Source organism: Aquarana catesbeiana, linkage group LG10 (genome assembly GCF_042186555.1).
Source record: "Aquarana catesbeiana isolate 2022-GZ linkage group LG10, ASM4218655v1, whole genome shotgun sequence".
Classification (NCBI taxonomy): Eukaryota; Metazoa; Chordata; class Amphibia; order Anura; family Ranidae; genus Aquarana; species Aquarana catesbeiana.
Window position 1 is genome coordinate 33,763,925 of NC_133333.1, and position 25,604 is coordinate 33,789,528.

Sequence of the window (25,604 nt, forward strand, 5' to 3'; positions counted from 1 at the left end):
CCTCTGGATCAACTGTGGGTATAGAATTGGGTATATGGGATTGTATGATATTTTTTTTTTTTTTTGGTTGAACTTGATGGATTTGTGTCTTTTTTTCAACCTGACTAACTATGTAAAGTACCATAAAGTATTAAAAGTAGTGTCACAGTTCAGTTACTGATATTTTGCCTCCCCACCATCTTTTTTAGCCGTCAAAATGCCAACCTACCACGCCACAGCCATGCCTCCATTTACTCGTATGGGCAGCATTGCCAAAATCAATATGCCACTTCATTATTGCCACAGCAGATGTGCAGCCCCTAGTTTAGGTGGGCGGTCAGTGGGGGAGGGGCAGTAAATCCGCAGCTCAACCACGTGCGTTTACCGCTTTCCTGGCTACGCATGGGAGCGAGTCATTGGATTAAAAGTGAAATAAAAGTTTAAAAAAACGATAAACTTTCTTCAGTTTTCTGCCAGGCCAGACCCAACAATCATATGGTAGAAAAGTCTTTACATTTCATTTATTTACTGGACTTGGATCAAAATCAAACATCAGACCGAAGCCTTTTATTTAGAAACGGTGAGGGAAATAATCTCTTTGATTGATAAGTAAAAAAAGAATTGTCTTTACTGTATATTTGTTTTCACTCTCACTTTGATGTTCGGAAATTCATACTTTCATGTTAACAAAAAGTTAAAACCCTTTTATTCCAAAAATTCTCACTTTGATGTTAATCGTTTTTCGCTCGTCCCCAGCAGGATATTATTGACTTACTGTATGCCTCAACATTTATTTCAATTTTAAAAAGTTTTCCGTTTTTTTTTTATTATTTCAAAGTCTTTGGCATAATAAATCTGCTTCTATACTTAGTGGGGACGCGGCACGCAGCCGGCCTGGTCACATCATTTGTCTGAAAGTGCGCCGATTCTTTAAAGTGATTGTAAATGAACCACTTAGTACCCGTGACAATTCTGACACTTCGCTCCTACATGTACCAATTACTTAAAACCCCAAACATTATATATACAATATATACTCGAGTATAAGCCGAGTTTTTCAGCACAATTTTTTGTGCTGAAAGTGCCCCCCTCGGCTTATACTCGAGCCAAGCACTTTTCTGCAGCAAAGAATGACATTTTCCGAACCGATTTTGGGGCCCCGTATCTCGGGGCCACTTGGAGCTAGGAACCCCAAATTTGGTGTGCAAACCCAGTGGAACTAGCGCTACAACATATCTAAAGCTGGGGTTCCTAGCTTCAAGTGGCCCCGAGATACGGGGCCCCAAATTCGGTTCGGAAAATGTCATTCTCTGCTGTAGAAAAGTGCTTGACATTTTCTGAACCGAGTTTGGGGCCCCGTATCTCGGGGCCACTTGGTGCTGGGATATGTTGTAGTGCTAGTTCCACTGGGTTTGCACACAAAATTTGGGGTCCCTAGCAACAAGTGCCCCCGAGATACAGGGCCCCATAGTTGGTCAACTGTGTCCATCTGCAGCAATGTCATTTCGGGACCCTTTGGGTCCAGAGACCCCAAATTTTGGCTGTAGCTAGGGGGCATCTAGGAACCCTTAACTACCGAGTTGAAGTTCGGGGGACCTATGGCTGCAAATGGGCACAGTGAGGATGCAAATGGGCATTGTTGACCCTCTTTTCCACTTACGGTAGCGGCGCATTTCTCACCGTAGGCCTATACTCGAGTCAATAAGTTTTCCGCTTTTTTTTGGTGAAATTAGGTGCCTCGGCTTATATTCGGGTCGGCTTATACTCGAGTATATACAATATATATATATATATCTATATAGATATATATATAGATATATATATCTATATATATATATTTAGCAAAGGCCCTACAGAAGAAAATGGTGAATGTTGCAGTTTTTTTAATGTCACGCAGTATTTGTGCAAATTCAATTTTGTATGGAAAAAAAAACACTTTCATAAATTAAAGAAAACACTAATGCTGCGTACACACGATCGGAAATGCCGCCAGCAAAACTCCGATGAGAGCTTTTTGGCAGAAAATGCAACCGTGTGTATGCTTCATCGGTCTTTTGCTGGCGGAATTCCAGCAAAAGATTGAGAGCATGTTCTCTATTTTTCAGTCGGGAAAAGTTCTCTGAAAATACGTTCGTCTGTATGCAATTCGGACGCGCAAAAAATCATGCATGCTCGGAAGCATTGAACTTCCTTTTCTCGGCTCGTCGTAGTGTTGTACATCACCGCGTTCTTGATGGTCGAAAGTTCAGAGAACGTTTGTGTGACCGTGTGTATGCAAGACAAGCTTGAGCGGAATTCTGTCGGAAAAGCTATCCAGGTTTTTTCTGACGGAAATTCCGATCGTGTGTACGCGGCATTAAGATAGCCCAATTTTTTTGTATAATGTGAAAGATGATGGTGCGGCGAGTAAATAGATACCCAACATGTCACGCTTTAAAATTGCATCTGCCTGTGGAACGGCGGCAAATTAAAATTCTCCATAGGCAACATCTTAAACGCCTTTACAGGTTAAACGTTTAAAGTTGTGCAGGAGGTTTGGTGCTAGATATTGCTTTCACTCTGACGTTCGTGACAATACCTCAGATGTGTGGTGTGATCACCTTTACATATGGGTACGGGAGTAACGTATGCGTTTGCATTTGCGTGTAAGCACCATGGGACGGGGGCACTTTAAAAAACTGTTTTATTATTTTATTTGTTTTTATACAAAATGTTTTTTTTTTTTTAGTTAACTTTTTTGCTATCACAAGGGATGAACAACAGGTTACAGCATGGGTCATGACATGTCCTCTTTATGGAGAGATCTGGGGTCTATTGGATCCCAAATCTCTCCTCTAGCCTCTCATGCAGCCGATCAGGCACAGATCGTCTGATTAGCTGCTTTCCTAGCCTCTGGCGGCCGGGTAAACAAAGCGGTGAAACCAGAAGTGACAAAATACTTGTAGTTTCCGGGGTTACAGATAGAGAGAGGAACGACGTCAGTCCCTCTTTCTCTGTTCGGTGCTGCAATCTCCACCAGCCCAATTTTTTCTTATATTGTGAAAGATAATGTTACGCCGAGTAAATTGATACCCAACATGTCACGCTTCAAAATTGCGCCCGCTCGTGGAATGGCGACAAACTTTTACCCTTAAAAATCTCCATAGGCGACGTATCGCAGGGATACCTCACGTGTGGTTTGAACACCGTTTTCATATGCGGGCGCTACTCGCGTATGTGTTCCCTTCTGCGGGCACTCGGTGGGACTGGGCGCATTTAAAAAAAAAAAATTTTCTTATTTATTTTACCTTTTATTTTTTATTTTTACACTGTTCTTTTAAAAAAATTGTGTCACTTTTATTCCTATTACAAGGAATGGAAACATCCTTTGTAATAGAAGAAAGGCATGACAGGACCTCTTAAATATGAGATCTGGGGTCAAAAAGACCTCAGATCTCATATTTACACTAGGATGCAAAAAAAAAAAAAATTGAAAAAAAAAATTGAAAAAAAATGTCCCTTTAAAAGCTACGGGAGGAAGTGACATTTTGACGTCCCTTCCGCCCTGCAATGGTATGGAGACAGGTGGGGGCCATCTTCACCTCACTCGTCTCCATACCCAGCAAGGACCAGGACACGATCACCTCCGCCGCTGCCGACGGTTCCAGTAAGTGGCAGAGGGCACCGGAGCGGGGCGGGATTGGAGGCCCCTCTCCTGCCGTAGATAAAAGTGATCTTGCAGCGAATCCGCCTCAGAGACCACTATTAACGGAAACCGGACCACCGGCCGAAGAAGAGGATACCAGGATTATGGCAGCTAACTGCTGCCCTAACAAAGATATCCCTCTTCAAAGTTAGGACGTATATCGGCGTGCGGCGGTCCGGAAGTGGTTAAATAACAAACATATGATACTTACCCGCTCTGTGCAGTGGTTTTGCACACAGTAGCCCCGATCCTCTTCTTGGGTCCCATGCTGTCGCTCCTGATTCCTGTCCCTTCCGCTGCTTGGGGGTACTCATGCAGGCTCGATCCTAAGCACAGCTCGGCTGTGCCTCCCACTCTTTCTTCACAAGCTTTAAATAATAGCAGCAGGAGCCAATGGGCTGCTGCCTTCATGTCCAGTGAGGAGGGGGAGAGCAGAGAGAGTCACAGCTCTGGATCGAGATTGAGACGATGGTGGTAATTCAATTTTTTATTTATTTCAAATTTGCACGCACTTTATTTTTTTCACTTAACTTTACTGCTTTCACAAGAGAGCTATCAAGGCAATAGCATCAAGCAGGGGACAGGTACTCTTTATAAAAACATCAGGAGTCTGTTAGACCCCTAATGTCTCCTTTGCTCTCTGCTCCAGCCAACCAAGCACTGACTGCTGTTAATGTGGCTTTGTGGCCAGGATTTTGACAGCTTTGAACGCGGAAGTGCTCAGAACAGAGCACTTCCAGGTTTACACTCTGCAGAGGATATCAGGAAATGAATGATGCCCTATCGCTCACCAATCGTGATGATGTTTCTTGTGGTCCAGGGCTTCCAGGAGGAGAAGGAGCGCTGGAATAATGGGGGGAAGTGGAACATTGCGAGTCCCTTAACCTCTTCCGGACCAGCTCACGCCGATATACGTTGGAACTTTGAAGAGGGATATCATTGTTATGGCAGCAGCTAGCTACCATAACTTCAGTATCCTCTTCTTCAGTGAGCGGTCCGGTTTCAGATAAAAGTGGTCTCTGTGGCGGATTCGCCGCAAGATCACTTTTATCGGTGGCCGGAGAGGGGTCCCCCCCCCCCGCCACGCTTCGGTGCCCTCCGCCTCTTACCGGAGCCTCCGGCAGCAGCGGAGGCAATCGGATACTTCTTCCTGCTGGACATGGAGCTGAGTGAGGGGAAGATCTCAATACCATTTCAGGGCGGAAACGACGTCAAAACGTCACTTCCGCTCATAGCTCTTATGCCGCGTACACATGACCGGACTTTTCAGCATCAAAGGTCCGACGGAACAAATCCGTTGGACAATTCAGTCGTGTGTGGGCTTCATTGGACCTTTTCTGTCTAAGAATCTGACGGACCTTAGAAATAGAACAAGTTTTAAATCTTTCCGACGGACTCGAGTCCGGTCGAAAAATCAGTTCGTCTGTATGCTAGTCCGACGAACTAAAAACGATGCAAGGGCAGCTATTCGCTACTGGCTATGAACTTCCTTATTCTAGTCCGGTCATAGGTCATCACGTTCAAAACGATCGGACTTTGGTGTGATCGTGTGTAGGCAAGTCCGTTTCGTTGGAACTCCATCGGAAAGTCCTTCGGAGTTCAGTCCGACGAGAAGTCCGCTTGTGTGTACACGGCATTAAAGGGACTTTTTTTTGTTTACATTTTTTTCAAATGAAATTTTTTTTTAAATTGCATTTTAGTCGCAATAATATGCTTATTGCGATTTATTTTTACCAAAAATATGTAGAAGAATACATATCGGCCCAAACTGAGGGAAAAAAATGTGGGATATTTATTATAGCAAAAAGTAAAAGATATTGTGTTTTTTTTTTACAAAATTGTCGCTCTTCTTTTGTTTATAGCGCAGAAAATAAAAAGCGCAGAGGTGATCAAATACCACCAAAAGAAAGCTCTATTTGTGGGAAAAAAAAGGATGTCAATTTTGTTTGGGTACAGCGTCACATGACCGCGCAATTGTCAGTTGAAGCGATGCAGTGCCGTATCACAAAAAAATGTCCCGGTCATTGAGCAGCCAAATCTTCTGGGGCTGAAGTGTTTAATTGATTAAATGAACTAAATATTAATAAAAATATTAATACATTTTTTGCGATAGGGCACTGTGTAACTTTTAATTGACAATTGCGCGACGCTGTAGCCAATTAACATTTATGTCCTTTTTTCCCCCATAAATAGAGCTTTTATTTTGGTGGTATTTGATTACTTCTGTGGTTTTTATTTTTTTGCGTGATAAACAAAAGAAGAGCGTCAATTTTGGAAAAAAAACACGATATCTTTTACTTTTTGCTATAATAAATATCCCACATTTAAAAAAAACAAACACATTTTTTCCTCAGTTTAGGCCGATATGTATTCTTCTACATATTTTTGGTAAAAAAAAACAAAAAAAACGCAATAAGCGTATATAGATTGGTTTGCACAAAAGTTATAGCGTCTACAAAATAGGGGATAGATTTTTGGGACCATTAATAATATATAAGCGAGCTTCACTCTTTTAGAAGTGACAGTTGACAACACAAGTCCAGATACTTGATACTCCGGTAATGTTTTTACCCATTCTTTGGTTCGTTCTCCTGCATACTTAAGACCCTGTCTCCCATTAGCCACGTGATAGTTTCAAAATTATCATCTGTTCCGGCACAAATGAAAGCGAATCCAAAAATCAAAAGGACGGAAACATGAGAACCCAAATAAAAACCCGTTTCAGATTTTGGCCTCTAGGAATCGGCGAGGCGGAGGGATATTCTACAAAAAGAGACTAATTGCAAGCATATGTTTCAGCGCTTAGATAATATTACATGAGTATGGCTTTAATTCAATATGACGCCTTCTTTGAATATTACAGAAATTGCTTTTTTTTTTTTTTTTTGGTTTGTTTTTCTTTTGAATGAGTTCCGTATTGAAGAGAAGTTAGGATTGTAAATGTAAATCGAATACATGGCTTGGGGGGAAGCCTCCATTGCTGGTCCATGTTTTTCTGACTGATCAGTTTTTGTGAAACAAAATAATTTATACTTTATCTTTATATATATCTCTTAGAAATTAAAGAGGAACTTAAAGTCCCTGACTGACTAGGATTGGGGCTGCAACTAACGATTATTTTCATAATCGATTAGTTGGGCGATTATTGTTTTGATTAATCGGATAAGATCATAAAAAAAAAACCTAATATGCAATTTTTTTTCGTTTATTTAAAGTTATAATGAAAATTATGGGGCACTATTCCTCCCGGGAACACCAATGATGGGGCACTATTCCTCCCGGGAACACCTTCGATGGGGCACTATTCCTTCCGGGAACACCAATGATGGGGCACTATTCCTCCCGGGAACACCAATGATGAAAGAAAGAAGAAACACTATGGGACTTTGAATGAGGTCTATGACCAAAAAGTCAAGGTTACCTCCATCCCTAATTCTGATAAGACTGATAACACTGAATCACTTTCACCCTGTTCTTCAGAAATGCAACAGTGGCCTTAGATGCAGGTTTTGGATCATTGTCATGTTGGAAAAGTGCAGGACGACCAAGGGCATGGAGTGATGGTGGCATCTTCTCTTTCAATGTAGAGCAGTACATCTGTGAATTCACGATACCATCAATGAAATGCAGCTCTCCGACACCAGCAGCACTCATGCAGCCCCACAGAAGGACAATGCCACCACCATGTTTTACTGTAGGCACCATGCATTTTCCTTTGTAATTCTCACCTTTGCAACGCTAAACAGTTTTGAAGCCATCAGTTCCAAAAACATTTATCTTGGTCTCATCACTCCAGAGTAGAGGGTCCCGGAAGTCTTCTTCTTTTTCAGAATGGGTCCTGGCAAATTTTAGGGTGGCTTTTTAGTGTATGGGCTTTAGGAGAGGCTTCCTTCATGGATGACACCCATGCATGCCATTCCTCTGCAGTGTATGCCGTATTGTGTCACGGGAAACAATTATCCCAGTTTGGCTTTTTATTTCATTAGCTAACTGCAGTGAACTTGCATGGTGACTTTTTTTTATTTCATTATCATTATTATACAGGATTTATATAGCGCCAACAGTTTGCGCAGTGCTTAACACAATGAAGGCAGACATTACAGTTCCATTACAATTTGGTGCAAGAGGAATCAGAAGGCCTTGCTCGCTAGAGCTTACAATCTAAGAAGGAGGGTCAATTGATACAAAAGGTAATAGCTGTGGGGATGAGCTGATGGAGAAAGTAAAACAGTGTATTAGTTAGAAGCAGGATAGGCTTCTTTAAAGAGTAGGGTTTTCAGGGATCGTCTAAAGATGGATAGATTAGGGGACAGTCAGACAGATTGGGGTAGGGAGTTCCAAAGGATGGGAGAAGCTCTGGAGAAATCCTGGAGGCGAGCATGGGAGGAGGTGACAAGGGAGCTTAGAGAGCAGGAGGTCTTGGGATGACCGAAGAGAGCGGCTTGGTATTTGGAGACTAGGTTAGTGATGTGGCTGGGGGCAGAGTTATGGATGGCTTTGTAAATTATTGTTAGTACTTTGAATTTTATTCGTTGGGAGAGTGGAAGCCAGTGGAGGGATTGGCAGACAGGGGTGGAGGACACTGAAGGTTGGTAAGGTGGAGAAGTCTTGCAGCAGCATTCAGTCCAATGAGGAGTGAGTTGCAGTAGTTGAGGCGAGAGATGACTCTCAGAGGACGCTCCTATCAAGGTGTTAACTTCCGTGGGTGGCCTGGACGTCTCTGTGAGAGGGTTGCAGTTCCATCTTTGTTACATTTTTACATCACTTTTGCTACAGTATTCTGACTGATAAGTAAAGCCTTGCTGATCTTCTTGTAGCCTTCACCTTTCTTGTGTTAAGAAATTTTTTTTCTCAGGCCTTGTGACAATTCTCTTCCATGTTGTGCCATTTCTGACAGCATGAAAGCATGAGCTCTGAGTTCTGATTGGAGGAAAGAGTCCCCCTCTTCATACAGGAAAAGAGCTGAGGCTGTCAATCAGCTGGAGGCCCCCCCCCCATCACCTTTTTATCTCTTGATGTCAGGAAAATGTCTTATGCTGATAGCATTAAGACAAGTACACACTATAGAGGGATATGCTTTGTTCATATTTCATGTCTGAGGTTTACAACCACTTTAAGTATATGGACTATTTTTGGAGAAGAAGAATATAGATTATAGTCACTTTAACCCAGCATAACCTTCTCCCATCCCTAACATTTGTCGCGGTCTCAAAAAAACCCAAAACGTACCTACTAGAGCAGTGATGTCGAACCTTGGCGCCCCAGATGCATTGAAACTACATTTCCCATGATGCTCAACTACACTGCAGAGTTTATGATCATCATGAGGAAATGTACTTCCAAATCATCTGGGGTGCCAAGGTTTGCCATCACTGTACTAGACCATGGAGTCGAGTGTGGTCTTGCTTGAAGCTTAAGTACTTTCTTCATCTCTCTTCTTTTCCTCCATCCTTAACCAATATCATTTTTGGGTGAACTTTTGAGTTTGAGATACACAGCTGATCACGATCAACACAGATCTAATGTGCTATTGTCTGTCATCTGTATAGGGCAAAAATAATTACTACAGTGCACTGCTAACAGACTAAAATAGAAGAAAAAGTCAAAGCCAAATACTCCCTTGAGGAACAGTTCCTAACTTACCCAGCTTGTGTTACTTGTCCCTCAGGTTTCCAGATGTCTAAGCCGGATGTTTTATCGATAATGGAAAATGTAGATGAGCCGTTCGGTCAGGAAAACAATCAAGCTAGAGCAAGTCGTGTGGAAAGTAAGGATTTCTCTTAAAAAGTTATAAAAATGTCCTGTGTTTCCTATGTTAATATGTAATGTTGTTTTTAACCACTTGACCTCCGGAAGATTTACCCCCCCTTTATTACCAGGCCATTTTCTTTATCGTACGTCATGGGAGACAGAGCCTTAAGTAATTACTTAATGGGTTAAAGGCCACCTTCAGGTGATGGACACTGGTTATACCTGATTCAGGAAGTTCACTCCCTATATAACCCCTTCTCCTTCCAGGAGCACATCAGTTTTTTTGCCAGTGTCTAAGGTGTTGGTCACGAGTGAAGATGTGCTCTGAGGAGCTCCAGAAGAGGTCCATGCTGGATTTAAATAGCCTCCATAGACCAGATCCATCCAAAGTGCCACTGAGGCCTAAAAGGATGGTACCTGGGGCCTCGTATCCAAAGCACAAGGTTTTTGCCTGTAATGCCTCTCTTTGTAGGGCTGGTGGGGTGCTTTACAGGTCCAAGGGAGTTGGAACCCCGATATCTAGGGACCCGGTCCTTGAAAATTTGCTAAACGCAGCCCGCCGTGATGGGTGAAGGTTGGATTGTCTGTTAATTCAGCAAATCCTGCGGCGGGGATAAGGTAAGGGAAGAAACTTAGGTATTAAAAACACCTATATATTCTTCTTTAAGGGAAAAAATGTTGTCATGCCTTAATTCTCCACTAGAGGGAGTCTATGCACATACCTTTCTCTGTTGTCTTCACTGTAAAGCTCAGAATGTGTGTTGCCGCAGCAGCGTGTGCAGGGAGATTTTATCAGGTAAAGGAAATCTGCCAAATGTTTTCTTTCTCCCCCCTGAAGGGACCAGAGGGTTAGGGGGACATCAGCGCTGTACCCCCTTACATTACCCCCCGCCCCGCCATGGGGGGTGCGGAGGTCCCGCTGGTACTGCTAAATATTGTTACTGTTGGCTGTTTTTTCTGTTGTTGGGTGCCTGCTGCTGGATAGGTCTCTGCCTCCCCTCCCCCTCATGTTGGGTCTATGGACCCAAAAACGCCGCGCACAAGCGCGGGAACAGTCTAAATGTAAAAAAGGGGGACATTTTTTCGGAGGGGGCGGGGTCTAAGCGCGGTGCCGTGAACGTCCACGAGGACGCACAGCAGGCATAAACAGATAAAAATACAGCTGGAACAGACTCTCCCCGGCTGACGAGGAGGAAATAAACAGCCTGCACACAGGGACACAGGAGCTGTGGGACACGTGAGGGTTGCAAGCTGGCATTCCTGATACAGGAAGGACACTTTTTTTCCCAGCACTAGGCTGAACTTTATAGCGGCTTTAAATGTCATGACTATGTTCAGCGATTAAGTGCAATTGTATAGTGCCTCTGTTTTTGTGCTTAGGACTATGACTACCAAAAAAGACACCACAAAGACCAAAAAAGTAAAGGTTTCACCCCCAGGCGTTAGGATCTCGAGTCGCATTTCCATGCTGTTATCCTCGCCTGAATTACCAGTTATGGCAAGCCAGGGAACAAATTGATGGTGCAGCTGCTTCTCACATCTCAGACCCTGTATACGTGACTGAAGATGTCCTTTCCTCCTCCCTGCAGGGTCTGGAAGGAAGATTAGCGGCTTTAATCGCATCCTCCATTCAAATGGATAGGAAACGTGCTAGATTCCCCTCCCCCACTTCAGAACCTTTGCAAGGGGAACAGTGGGCTCAGGATGAGGTGTTACCCTCAGTCGGTCAGGAGGAAAAACAAACCAATGATTCCTCTGCGGAGGAAACAACGGTAGTGGAACCTTCTTCAGCCTCACAATCTGAGAAATTGCTGATACAAACTTACAGAGATGGTTCGTTCCACTTTCATGCTGCCCCTAACGCAGTCTTCTGAAAGCTCGGTTTCTTCCTTGGGTTCCTTAAAACCTTCTCAGCCTTTGCATGCATGCGTTTCCTGCACATGCATTACTAGAACAGCTTATTTTTGCTGAATGGAATCACCCAGATAAGCATTTTCTCCCTCCTAAGAGATTTTCAATTATCTATCCCCTGGAGGAGAAATTCTCCAAAAAATGGAAAGTACCAGCAGTTGACGCTGCGATTTCCAGTGTGAATAAAGGCCTAATTTGTCCTGTAGACAATGCACAAATGCTTAAGGATCCAACAGAATAAAAGTTGGAATCCCTGTTAAAATCTACCTTTTCCTTGGCAGGTACTGTTACTCAGCCTGCAGTCGCTGCAATAGGCGTCTGTCAATCTTTAAATGACCAATTTAAACAGGCCCTTAGAGAGCTTCCTGCACAACAAGCTCAGGAATTGGCTGAACTACCAAAAGCATTATACTTTGCCATAGATGCCATTAAAGATTCTATTCACCAGGCGTCCCGCCTTACACTTATGCTTGTGCATATACGTAGAATCCCGTGGTTGAAAAATTTGTCAGCTGAAGCACCATGTAAAAACCTCCTAACTGGGATCCCTTTTCATCGGGAGCGACAGTTTGGAGAAGACTTGGACAAATATATCCAAACAATTTCTAGTGGGAAAAGTACTCTTTTGCCAGTCAAAAGAAAGTATAAACGCCCTTCATTTAAACTGGCTCTTTCCCCTGTGGCAGGGGCTTCCGCCTCTAGGCAGTGGCAACGGCCTCCGCCGTCAGACTCTAGAGGAAAACCTCAGGGTCAGACCCAGGCTCAAAAGAAGTCCTGGGGTCGGAAACCTGCAAAGCAGAATCCTAAAGCCTCATCATGAAGAGGCAACCCCCTTCACCAAGGTGGGGCGAAGACTTCTGCAGTTTTCAGAAGTCTGGAAAGAGGAAATTCAGGACAGATGGGTCATCTCCACGGTAACGCTAGGGTACAAGCTGGAATTTTGGGACTTTCCACCATCTCGCTTCCTGAGGTCAATCGTTCCCAAAGATCCAGAGAAAAGACAATCTCTGTTTTCAGGCACTAGACCAGGGGTGTCCAAACTTTTTTCAAAGAGGGCCAGATTTCATGAAGTGAACATGCGTGAGGGCCGACCATTTTGCCTGACTTTTAAAATTAAATGCAAATGAAATATTTTATGCAAAGTTTATTGCAAATGGAATACTATTCATGTCGTAACATTGATGACAATATATGATGATATATAATATATATATCTTCTCTTCTCAGGGTAACAATGAGCTCAGGCGTGTCATGTTTAAAAAAAAAAAATTATATATATCTCTTCTTTAGTCTCTGACCAATCCCCAAGCACCTCTCGGGGTAAAGGATGAGCTTGAGCGTTTATAATTTTTTTAAATAATAATCTTTTCTTTAGCCAGCCTAATCCACCAGTGCCTCTCACTGACTGAAAGGATGTGGCCCCCACTTGGAATTTACATATATATCCATCTGTGCCCCCCCAAGTGTATCCATCGGTGCCCCCCCAAGTATATCCATCTGTGCCCCCCCAAGTATATCCATCTGTGCCCCCCAAGTATATCCATCTGTGCCCCCCTAAGTATATCCATCTGTGCCCCCCCAAGTATATCCATCTGTGCCCCCCAAGTATATCCATCTGTGGCCCCCCAAAGTATATCCATCTGTGGCCCCCCCAAGTATATCCATCTGTGGCCCCCAAGCTCAAGCATGTTATTTTTTTTTACTGTGAATATACCTATCTTCTTCCCCGAGCGCCGTGCTCATTGTTAAAAGTCGATGTGCCCGAGCCTGCAAGGAAGAAAGCTGACAGCGCACAGCGCCACCGCCAATCACAGGCACTGTGACATTTCCCCGATCTGCGGACTGCAGATGCAGAGATCGGGAATAGTCACAGTGCTTGTGATTGGCTCTGCGCGCTGTCAGCTTCATAGCGGCTCGGGCGCATTGACTTCTGAACACGCCCAGCCACACCCCCCCCGGCTCATCAACAATTAGCCCGGCGCTCAGGGATTTGTTCAGCTAAAGAAGATATATTCACAGCAAAAAAAACATAACACGCTCGAGCTTGGGGGGCCACAGATGGATGCATATGTAAATTCCAAGTGGGGGCCACATCAAACCAGAACGCGGGCCGCAAATGGCCCGCGGGCCGGACTTTGGACATGCCTGCACTAGACTGATTAATATCTCAAGGGGTGATCATACAGATCCCCACAAAAGAGCAAGGTCTGGGGTTTTATTCAAAACTTTTTATGGTACCAAAACCAAATTGAGATGTCAGACCCATTCCTGATCTAAAAAATCTAAATCAGTTCCTGAAAATCCGCTCCTTTCCCATGGAGATGATCAGGACAGTAGTTTCTATCCTTCTAGGAGGAGAACTTCTGGCATCAATCGACATCAGGGATGCATGTCCCTATATTTCCTGCTCACCAAAAGTTTCTGCGGTTCGAGTTAGAACAGCAGCATTTTCAGTTTGTAGCCCTGCCCTTCGGGCTAGCCACAGCACCCTGGGTTTTCACAAAAGTGCTGGCCCCACCTCTAGCAAGGTTAAGGGCACAGGGCATAACAGTCGTAGCGTACCTAGACGATCTATTACTAATAGATCATTAGATGGCTCGTTTGGAGCAAACCGTACGCACTACAACCAATTATCTGGAAAGTTTGGGTTGGATTCTCAACCTAGAGAAATCTTCCTTAATACCACTAAAAAGGCTGGAGTACTTGGGTCTGATCAAAGACACAGCCCAGGAAAAGGTGTTCTTGCCTCAGACAAAAATCAACTCCATAAGAGAGCTGGTGCGGATGGTCAGGTCAAAAGGCGATCCCTCCATTCGCCTTTGCATGAGGTTGCTAGGAACTCTGGTGGCTTCATTCGAAGCAGTTCCCTATGCCCAGTTCCATTCAAGACTGTTGCAAAACAGTATCCTGTCGACTTGGAACAAAACAGTTCAAGCTTTAGACTTGCCAATCCGGCTGTCCCCAAGAGTGTCCCAAGGCCTCACTTGGTGGTTACTAACCCAGAATCTGCTGAAAGGAAAATCCTTCAGACCAGTCATCTGGAAAGTGGTAACAGCGGATGCCAGCCTTTCAGGCTGGGGAGCAGTACTAGAAAAGACAATTGTCCAGGGACAGTGGTCAACAACCGAAAGAACCTTGCCCATCAATATCCTAGAGATTCGGGCAGTACGTCTGGCTCTAAAGGCCTGGACTTTCAGGTTACGGGATTGTCCTGTCAGGATTCAATCCGACAATGCCACAGCTGTGGCCTATGTCAATCACCAAGGGGGCACCAAAAGTCTCTCAGCGTAGAGAGAGGTGAACCGTATTCTAACTTGGGCAGAAAGGAATGTTCCGTGCCTATTGGCAGTCTTCATTCCATAAGTAGAGAATTGGCAGGCGGACTACTTGAGTTGCCAGCAGTTATTCCCAGGGGAATGGTCTCTTTACCCCGACATATTTCCGGCTGTTTGCCAAAGATGGGGGACTCCGGACATAGATCTTCTAGCATCCAGGTTCAACGTGAAGTTAGTCAACTTTGTGGCCAGAACAAGGGATCCACTCGCATGCGGAGCGGATGCGTTGGTGACCCCGTGGGATCAGTTCTCACTGATCTATGCATTCCCCCCTATTCAGTTGCTGCCTCGACTTCTTTGCAGGATCAAGCTGGAAAGAAAGCCGGTAATTCTCTTGGCACCAGCATGGCCCAGAAGGTCATGGTATGCAGAAATCGTAAAGATGGCAGTGGAGGGCGCATGGTCCCTCCCACTGCTGCCAGATCTGCTCTCACAGGGACCAATATTCCATCCTTCCTTACGCTCAAAGGCCAATTCTCAGCTTTATCGGTCTTATTTCAAAGACCACTTGCTACACATTCTTTAGTCCGGGGTTTTATACAAGGGGTGACGCGGCTTAATCCGCCCATCAAACCTCCCTTGAACAGTTGGGACTTGAACTTAGTTTTGTCTGTGTTACAAAAAACAGCCATTTGAACCAATACAACATATTCCCCTAGTCCTTCTGACAAGGAGGTTGTTATTTTTGGTTGCTATATCCTCAGCAAGGAGGGTTTCGGAATTGGCTGCTCTTTCTTGTAAAGAGCCATATTTGATTTTTCATGAGGACAGAGTGGTGTTACGCCCTCGTCCAGACTTTTTGCCAAAAGTGGTTTCAGGTTTTCACCTGAACCAAGGTATTGTTCTGCCATCGTTTTTTCCAAAACCATGTTCCAGGGAAGAGAAGCCACTACATTGTCTTGATGTGGTGAGAGCAGTAAAAATCTATTTAAAGGCAACTGCTCAGATTCGTAAGACTAATGTCTTATTTATTCTGCCAGAGGGTCCTAAGAAAGGACAGGCAGCGTCGAAATCCACTGTCGCTAAGTGGATTCGGCAAGTTATAATTCAAACTTATGATTTAAGGGGTAAGATTCCCCCTTTTCAAGTTAAGGCGCACTCTACCGGGGCGGTTAATGCTTCTTGGGCAGTGCGTCATCGGGCCTCCATGGCTCAGATCTGTAAAGCCGCAACTTGGTCTTCAGTGCATACATTCAAAAAATTTTATCAGCTGGATATAAGGAGGTATGAGGATATCGCCTTCGGGCGCAGTGTGCTGCAGGCAGCAGTATAAGTCCTTAGGTCTGGGGGTACCCTCCGGGTTGTGTCTCCCTCCCCTCAAGTAGCATAGCTATGGGACGTCCCATTAAGTAATTACTTAAGGCTCTGTGTCCCATGATGTACGATAAAGAAAATAGGATTTTTATAACAGCTTACCTGTAAAATCCTTTTCTTGGAGTACATCATGGGACACAGAGGACCCTCCCCTCTTTTTTGGGATTTAAGTATATTGCTTTGCTACAAAAACTGATGTGCTCCTGGAAGGAGGAGGGGTTATAGAGGGAGTAAACTTCCTGGATTGGGTATAACCAGTGTCCATCACCTGAAGGTGGCCTATAACCCATTAAGTAATTACTTAAGGCTCTGTGTCCCATGATGTACTCCAAGAAAAGGATTTTACAGGTAAGCTGTTATAAAAAATCCTATTTTTTGCGATACGGCACTGTGTAACTTTTAATTGACAATTGCGTGGTCGTGCGACGCTGTACCCAATTAACATTTATGTCCTTTTTTCCCCATAAATAAAGCTTTTATTTTGGTGGTATTTGATCGCCTCTGTGTTTTTTATTTTTTGAGCTATAAAGAAAAAAGTCCGACAATTTTGAAAAAAAAAAAAAATATATCTTTTTACTTTCTGCTATAAAACATATCCTGAATAAATTGAAAAAAAGTTTCTTCATAAATTTTTAGGTCAATATTTATTTTGCTACATATTTTTGGTAAAAAAAAAAAAAAAATCCCAATAAGCGTATATAGATTGGTTTGCGCAAAAGTTATATTGTCTACAAACTATGGGATATTTTATTTATTTATTTATATTTACTAGTAATGGCGGCGATCAGCGACTTATAGCGGGACTGCAATATTGTGGCGGTCAATCGGACACTAACTGACGCTTTTGACACTATTTGGGAACCAGTGACACTAATACGGTGACCAGTGCTAAAAATATGCACTGTCACTGTATTAATGATAATGGCTGGGAAGGGGTTAAACATCTAGGGCAATCAAAGGGTTAAATGTGTGCCTAGCCAGTATTTATGTGTACAGTGTGAGGTGCTTTTACTAGGGGAAGTAATCGATTTAATTCCCTGCTGTGCGAGGAAAGTAAATCCATTACTACCCTGCTGACAGGACAGAGTTCTGCCTTGTTTACATAGGCAGAGCTCTGTCCTATGTGAGTTCCCAGACAATCGGCGGTAATCTATTGTAAAATCACAGCAGAGCCGGGTCGCTGGCGGTTCGTGTGCCCCCTACCCGGAAGTGCCATATCACATACTAGGTACGTGATCTGGCACAGCAGGGCCACCTTGCCGCCGTATATCTATGTTATACGGTCGGCAAGCGCTTAGGCTTGTCATGAAAGTGTGTTTTTTTTTCCAGAGATCTTTCCGTAATAATCTTCCTAAAGTGGACAAAACCCAATAAACAGAAGTAGTGATTACACATTGAGCACTGCTTGGGATATTTGAGTTGTCCCTGACCTCCATAGAGGGCAAAAATGAGCAACTTGGCTATTGGAAGTTCGAAAATCTCTGTGTTAATGGGGATGTTCCTGGTTCTTTCCAAGAAGAAAAGGACAGGATGAACTGCTTAGCATCTGCACCATTGTAGAGGGTATCCACCATTTCTTCTTGACAGTGCAAACCACTTAATTTATTTATTTATTGTATTATCTGCCTGTTGTTAGAAGCAAGCCATTTTCAATTATAGCTAATTATTTGCATTTAGTTTCAGAATGTTGGCCCAGTGGAAGGACAGAAGAACCAAGATCATTTGCTCCCCTTGTTGGAAAGATACCCGAAGAACAATCCACTTCACAAAACAAGCAAACCACACTTATTGTGAATGAAATAGACAACCAAGACAACCATTGGAGGGAAAAGACAGTCCATCCAATCATTTCCCATGAACCAGTATGCCAGACAGACAGTGGTTCAGTCGAATATAGTTTCCCGGCTGAACAAAGTACACCAACATCACTGCCTCTTATGGAAAAGGCAGGAAGCAGAGAAGAGGACATTGTGGAGCAAGCAGCACAAGGTGCAAAAATTACTGGAACAGGAGAGGATGCTAGTGCACCACTGGTGCTTCATGGGGTTTCTTCAATGCCAAGCAGTTTTAGTAAACCTGAAAAAGGAGATGCAGTAGCTTCCAGGCCTCACGGATGGTCTAACATTGGCCATCAAAGCAAGACCATGGAGACAGGTAGAAGAAAAGAGAATGAACCAGCAGAACAGCCAAACCAGAGATTCTGGGGTCTTTTTCAGTGCTCCTTCTGCAATTTTGTTTTTCAAGATCTTTCTGAACTTCTTCAACACCAAGAAACCCATAACCAGGAGAAGTTCCAGGGCATTGGAAATGAAGTGTCCCGCCCTGATTCTCAACAACAACAGCCTGTGTTGGAGTGGAGAAGGTACCGCTGCATAGTGTGCGATAAGACTTTCTGCAAACAGTCCTCGCTGGTCACACACTTACGTATACATACTGGCGAGAAACCATTTTCTTGTCACGTATGTAGACGAAAATTTAATCAGCGTACAAGTCTCACTGTCCATTTACGCACCCATACAGGGGAGGCACCATTTCCCTGTAACAGGTGTAACAGAAGTTTTCGACAACAGTCCAATCTCACCCACCACATGAAGAGTCATCAGAGAACTGAAGATGTTGATGGAGCTGAGTGGAGCGAAGAGAACACAGCTCCTGGTATCCCATTCATGTATCTGATATCTGAAGCAGATGACAGTAACAGCGAAGTATGGGGCAGCAAGGTTCCCTTTATTAAGAACGATAAGGGAGAAGATCCTGGTTCTTGTAAAAGGCCCTATGTTTGCGGCCATTGTTTCAAACGATTTACGCATCAGTCCAACCTCCTGGTCCACCAACGCATTCACACAGGAGACCGATCTTACCGTTGCCAAGAATGTGGCAAACATTTTACCCGTAGAACCAGCTTGATGGTGCATCTCCGGGGCCATACAGGAGAGATGCCTTATTCCTGTGTACAGTGCGGAAAAAGTTTTCGCCAACAGTCGAACCTCCTCTACCATATGAAAAGTCATGTGATGTCAATTGAGCCCAAAGTGGACACCTCTGCAGAACATGAACAGCCTGGGAAGCTCTCTGGGCAGCTAATAGGGCCATCTGGACAATATGTAGATCGAGAGAATCCACAATTATTAAATACTGGTGGGGAGAGAGTTGAAGAAAGCCAATTGAGAGCTTTTCAGTGTACCCACTGTGCTAAATGGTTCCCGAGTTCACACAGCCTTCTATTGCACCAAAAACTTCATGTGGAACAACCTAGCACTGTCATGCATCGTAGAGAAATACAGGTCCCATGTCCTATTAATAGGAGCCTTCCACATAATTACACTGAAAACTTGCTGTTACCTCGCCAAGAGCATGATAGCTATCCATCACATTTCAAGCTATCTCCCCGAGCAGAAAGCAACTGTGTTGTGGGGACATTGAACAATCTAGAATCCAACCTTATTCCACAAACTGGACATAGCTCTAGTTTTCAGAGAGTCACGAGTCACAGTTCAGAGGGAACATCTGGTAAAGGTCCTTACCATGTTCTAGGAAGAGGAAGACCAAGGAAAATCACCTTGCTAGGACAGGGCCATGGCCAGATGGGAGCATTTTTGGGTGGGAAAGCAATACACAGGTGTTGGAAGTGCCCTCGTTATTTTAACAACAAGTCAAATTTAATTGTTCACTTGCGTATTCATACTGGGGAAAAACCTTTTCAGTGTTGGCTCTGCGAGAAAAGATTTAGACAGCAGTCAAATCTGATTCAGCACCTCAAGAATCACGAAGATGTTCTTGGAGACGATCTTATACCACGTCCAAGGAAGATCTTAAATAAGGAACATCCAAATGGAAAAAATGTTCAGGGTTTAGGCTTGCTTCAGGCCTCGGGCTCTCCTCAGCCTCATTTGGGTTTCCTTCCTTACGATAGAAGCCCCATGCATCACAATGGTCAGCTCTACGAGGCCCCTCAAACCATACACCTAGGTGATATAGCATCTAGTACAGAGTGTATATCTAACAATTTAGATGCCAGTAACTCACCAACATCGGCTGAAAGGACATACAAATGCAGCAGCTGCTTTAAAACATTTAATCACAAATCCAATCTTTTGGTCCATGAGCGTATCCACTCAGGAGATAAGACTTACCGTTGCCTGGAGTGTGGCAAGCACTTTAGCCAGCGGACCAGCCTGATGGTACATTTAAGAACTCATACAGGTGAGATGCCGTACTCTTGCCTTCAATGCCGGAGACGTTTCCGTCAGCAGTCTAATTTGCTTTATCATATAAAGACAAACACAGTTCAAGGGCAGCTAAATTGCACACCAGAAAATCTGCCAGGTTCCCCAATTATTCCTAGGCTAGAGCCAGTGGTTGAAGCTAGTATGAGTTCCAACATGGAGGCTTCCCCTGGGCCTCCACCTTCCTGGGTGCATTTAGAAGCCAGTCCTAAAAATGATACCCCATCATTAGAGGTCGGAAAAGCCGAGTACCACTGTCCTGCTTGTGACAAAGTTTTTACTCATCAATCAAACCTCCTAGTTCACCAGAGGATCCATTCCGGAGAGCGTACGTACCACTGCCATGAGTGCAACCGCCAGTTCAGTCAACGTACCAGCCTAATGATCCACTTGCGTACCCATACTGGGGAAATGCCCTATTCCTGCCAGTGTTGTGGAAAGCGGTTTCGCCAGCAGTCAAACCTTTTGTATCATTTGAAAAGCCACGTAGGGCAGGGCATTTCCATTGACGCTGATCAAACTGCAGAGTATGCAGTTCCCAGGGCAAGAGGCCGTCCCCGTAAAACCGACTCGAGTGACACAGCAAGAGAAAAAGGAGTTGCACCCCGTGGCAAGCGTACATACAAGTGCACAGAATGCCCCAGGCGCTATAACCTTATGTCTAATCTGGTTGCTCACCAGAAGTCACATGACCTACAGCCTTTGTATAGCTGCTTGGAATGTGGAGACAGCTTCCTTCATCAGGGTTACCTTTCTGTCCACAAGAAGCAGCACTCCAAGGTTAGCACTCCTCATCATGGAGTGCAGTTCTGCTGGAGACCAAACCATGAGTTGATGGATGCTCGAAGCCCAGGTACAGAGCCAGAGAGAAGTGCTGTATATACACAGCAGGAAAAGTAGTGACAAACAAGATCTGCCACACATTTGGTAGGGCCAAACAACGTGGCAAAAGAGCAATACTTGACCAGTAGTAGACCTTCCAAAATTGTGTTTCTGAAGATGCTACCTTAGGAAATGTGCTTTGTGCTTTTCAGGTAGTAACTGAACAATCCAGTTGACGTCACTGGTAGCCAACATGGGCTATATATGTGTTCTATTACAATGGTGATGGACAATATTACTGTAGAAAGAGTAAGAATTCTCTGAAAAGAGGTGGCCCAATACAAAAAACTGTAAAGGACCACCTGTTCTTAATTTTTTTTTCAAGCTGTTGCCATAAATAGTTTGTGGCCCTAGGTATGCAGATAGGTTGAGCAAGACCTCAACCCAAAACCATTTTTTAGGTTTTGAGCGCACAATACCAATAACAGAAAATAAGTAGAGTAATGCCTCTGCTATCTCGGTTTTGAAGCTTCTCTAATGATCAGCTGGTGCAGGATGCTACATGATTCGGTATCAAGCCCACTGATCTTGAAGGGCTTGACACCAGTTGATCATGGGGCAACTTCAGCACATTGTCGCTGAGAACCTCAGGCAGCAGAGGTTAAGTATCTTAACACTTTCATGGATTCCATGGTGGGTTTGTTTTGGAACATTGGGATGGAGTCCAAAATGGTGTTCTAAAATGAGAAGCACTTTGGTGGTTTTTTAGCTCTTGCCTAAAGGCACGCCTGCACAGAATGGAACTAATAAGCATTTGGATGGCTGATGAAAGTAAATGTAGTGTTTGTCCTTGATTTGGCAGTCATTTTGTACGCTGCCCCAGCAGAGAATGCAGCCAGAGAACCAGTCATCAGCAAAATAAAGAAATGAATGACATTAGAATCTAGTTCCTAATCCATTAGACTTTGTGCTGGATGGATGAACAATTGCCTCATGCCACACTATAGCTACTTTGTTGCCTGTTGGGTGCCCAACAAAGTTTAAAGGGATTCTCTACTTTAAAAATGAATCTGTACTTTATACTGAAGAGATCCCCATCCTGGCACCACCCTTTGTAAGTAATAACACTGATCCTTCTCTTATAGTGAGGTCCATGATATCAGTATGGTTTGGCGGTAGTATGGGGCATTGTCAGCAGTGGTGTTCTAGGCGCAATTCAAGAGTGCAGGTTCTAATCCAGGAAAAAACAGGCCTGTGTGAGAAGCAAAGGCTTCTCTGCATGGCGTGGCCTTCTGCAGGGGTCAAGTTTAGCCAAACTTGGAGGATTTCTTTAATCTTTGGCAACAATTTCTGTAACTCCTAATGTCAACTGTTGTATTGAGTCTATAGACTGAAAATGACTTCAAAGTGGTATTTATTTTTATAATACTCTGTGTTTGTTTTATGCTAATGACCATATAACTATTTATTCTTTTGTGTGCATTTGTTACATTCTGTTTAGCATTCGTAGGGATGAATCGGCAGCTCTATCTTTTAACCTTTCACGTTGCCTTCACAACTTCTTTTTTTTGACCGCTAATGGTAGACCAAGGCCTTCCAATACTATAGATCGACATTTGTATTTGAAAGAGGACTTCCAGGCCATACACAAAATTCACTTGTAAATAAATCCTCATAGCTTCAAAAAGTTCTGAGCTTGTAGCAGCCAATGAACCTTATCTCAGATAACTTGGTGCTTGTCTATTACGGACAAAAAACTATTTTGCCTTTACTCTTCAACCCAACATTGGCCTATACCCTCATCCAGAAAATGCTGAATTGTAAAATCACTTTTATTTACTGGAAACTACATTGAAACCTTCAGCAAAGGAACTTTGCTCCCAGTTTTTTTAGAAAAAAAGCTGATGGTCTTAAAGAGTAACTTAAAGTGGATGTAAGCCCTATGTCATCCTTTCTAAACTACTGCCATAGGGGTTATCTATAAGGATATACATACCTCCTGCATGTAACTTTACCTGTCAAATGTCTCCCCTCTGTCTGTTATGAGAGACAAAAAACTGCAGATTCTGTGGGTGGGTCTGTTGTTTGGAGCTTGGTGGGTGGAGTCGTGATGTCAGTAGACTCCCCGCCCACCTCTACACTCCCCTTGTCAATATGCATTTTCTCCTGTGTATTTCTTTCACTGAACTTCTGCTATGATCTCTAACATCCAGTGAAAAGACAGGAAAGTAACCACATGACTTCAGCATGCCAAATCATACTGAGGTGTGGAACAGGCAATCCTTGCAGAGCTGCTGAAGAAAGGAGTGGGGGAGGGAATTAAAAAATAATGCATGTCTTAGGCTAGTGCACGAGATGTAAATCACCTGTCACTCACAGCAAGGGGGAGGATTTGACAACGTTTTTTCTCTGTCAAGTTTTATCTCACTGAACAATAGAAGAGGATTGCTCAGAGCTGGATTAACTCTTTGTGGCAAGACTGGGCTCAAATGATAGGAAATCTTATACTCTACACTATGACATAAAAAAAAAAAAAATTCGGGTTTACATCCACTTTAAACAATCACCCCTTCACCCAACAATAAGTCCGGTTACTGGCAATTTTTGGTTCTACCTGGAAATCTCCTTTAAATAACTGCTCCTATGCATGTGTTTGTTCGTACACATGTATGCATATATTTTAGTTAATCAGGCTGTTATTGAAGGTGCCTGTAGACATGAGATTATTTTCACCTGATCTAGTCTATTATGGTCATCTTGGGAAACACCCCATGGTCAGGTGATCTCTGAAAGAAGAATCAATCTTCCAAAATGGATTGTCCCTCCTGATTTCTATTCTTCACCATATATAAGGCGGGGGCCAGGTGTGTCTTACTAGTGCCGAAAGGCTTGGCCAAATGATCCTTTGTATTTCTGTTCCTTACCATAGGTATAAGGTGGGGACCAGGGTTGTCTGCCCAGTGCCGAAAGGATTGGCCAAAATAATCTCTCCTGACTTCTGTTCTTCATAACATATAAGATTGGGGCCAGGGGTGTCTGCCCAGTGACGAAAGGTTTGGCCAAAATGATCCCTTTTGATTTCTGTTCTACACCATATATAAGGTGGAGGCCAGGGGGTGTCTGCCTAGTGCTGAAAGGTTTGGCCAAAATTATCCCTTCTGATTTCTGTTCTTTACCATATATAAGGTGGAGGCCAGGGGTGTCTGCCCAGTGCCATTGGTTTGGCCAAAATGGTCCCTTCTGATTTGTGCTCTTCACCATATAGATATATACAAGATGGAGGCCAGGGGAGTTTGCCCAGTGCCGAAAGGCTTGGCCAAAATGATCATACACTTCGGAAGGATGATGGTGAGGCGGTTGTTAACTTCCAGCCAGCCTCTCACGTCTATGGGCAGGCCCCAGTCAACGTCTAGCATCTATGGGCAGACCAAGGTGATAAAGAGTTTGAGAGCTTAGACTTATTGGCCTCCAGCTTGTGATCACTTGCAGTTTACAGTAATTACTCGACAAAGTAGCATTACCAGGATATTATATCTCACTGCCCTGTACCGCCAAGGGACAAGATGAGCGATGCTTCTACATTGCTGCTAAAAAAAAAAAGTTAAAGGGAACCTATTGGAAATAAGGAAGCTGCCATTGCTGATCTGTTTTCTAAGGTGCAGACTCCAGGGCTGTTATACTGACACTTCCCTTTCTACTTCAGAGTCACTGACCCAGAACACACATGTGTTTAGTGTTTTGTTGGAAAACCCTACATGCACATACTTGTTCTGGGTCTGTGGCCCACCATTGACAGTGCTATGCCTGCAACTTCAAAGATAAGCCAGCAACTGCAGCTGCCATTTTGACAAGTTCCTTTTACTACCCAACTCCAGACATTTTTTTTTTTACGTTTTAGATAGAGCAAGAAAGTATTAAAGTTTTTATTGGGCTTTAAAAGCTGAAGTTTAATCTGCTTATATTTTGTCTTCCCTGATTCCTCCTCCCTCCCCCCCCCCTATCAACCTCCTAATAAAATTATATAACAAAAAACTTTCTGTTTTCATTACATTCCTTATTGTAGACCCAGTGAAGTCATCACTGGGTCTTTGTGCTTCTCTATGCAATGCAGGCAGATTAGCTTACATAGGGTGCTGTAACTTTTTTAGCAAGCTGTCTCAGTACTTCTCTCAACAACACTAAGTCCTGATGCAGGCAGTGGGGGGGCTCTTAGGAGGAGTTATATGAATATAAAAAAGCCCTGATGGATGGATATTGGTCTGCAGGCATGGACGTTCCTATGCATGCGTGGGGGGGGGGGGGGGGGGTCTTGGGAGGTGTTTTATGAACATAAAAATGCCTTGACGGGTGGATATTGGTCTGCAGGCATGGGAGTTCCTAGGCAGGCTGAATTTGTTATGCAGACTGCCCTTAAGTAATGCCCAAATGCAGTGGCAGCTAATGGTATATAAATATAATCTTTTTAAGGGGGTGGGGCCGCAAACAATGCACTGACAGCCACCCCTCCACCCCCCAGTCGGTCGGGTCACCTGCATCCACTTACGGGTGCTCGGCTCCCCGAGCCGACCCTTTTTTGAAGCC

At 43.8% G+C, this 25,604-nt stretch overlaps 1 protein-coding gene across 1 annotated transcript in view; it reads left to right on the top strand.

The window, feature by feature from the left end:
• LOC141110561 (uncharacterized) overlaps positions 1 to 25,313 on the top strand; it is a 41,278-nt gene extending 15,965 nt beyond the window's left edge. Inside the window, exons 2-3 of the mRNA XM_073601962.1 lie at positions 9,333 to 9,431; positions 17,653 to 25,313. Of these exons, the coding sequence (XP_073458063.1) occupies positions 9,341 to 9,431; positions 17,653 to 21,101 (3,540 nt within the window). The 5' untranslated portion in view covers positions 9,333 to 9,340 and the 3' untranslated portion in view covers positions 21,102 to 25,313. The remainder of the gene's footprint in view (positions 1 to 9,332; positions 9,432 to 17,652) is intronic.
• Positions 25,314 to 25,604: the final 291 nt, after the last annotated feature.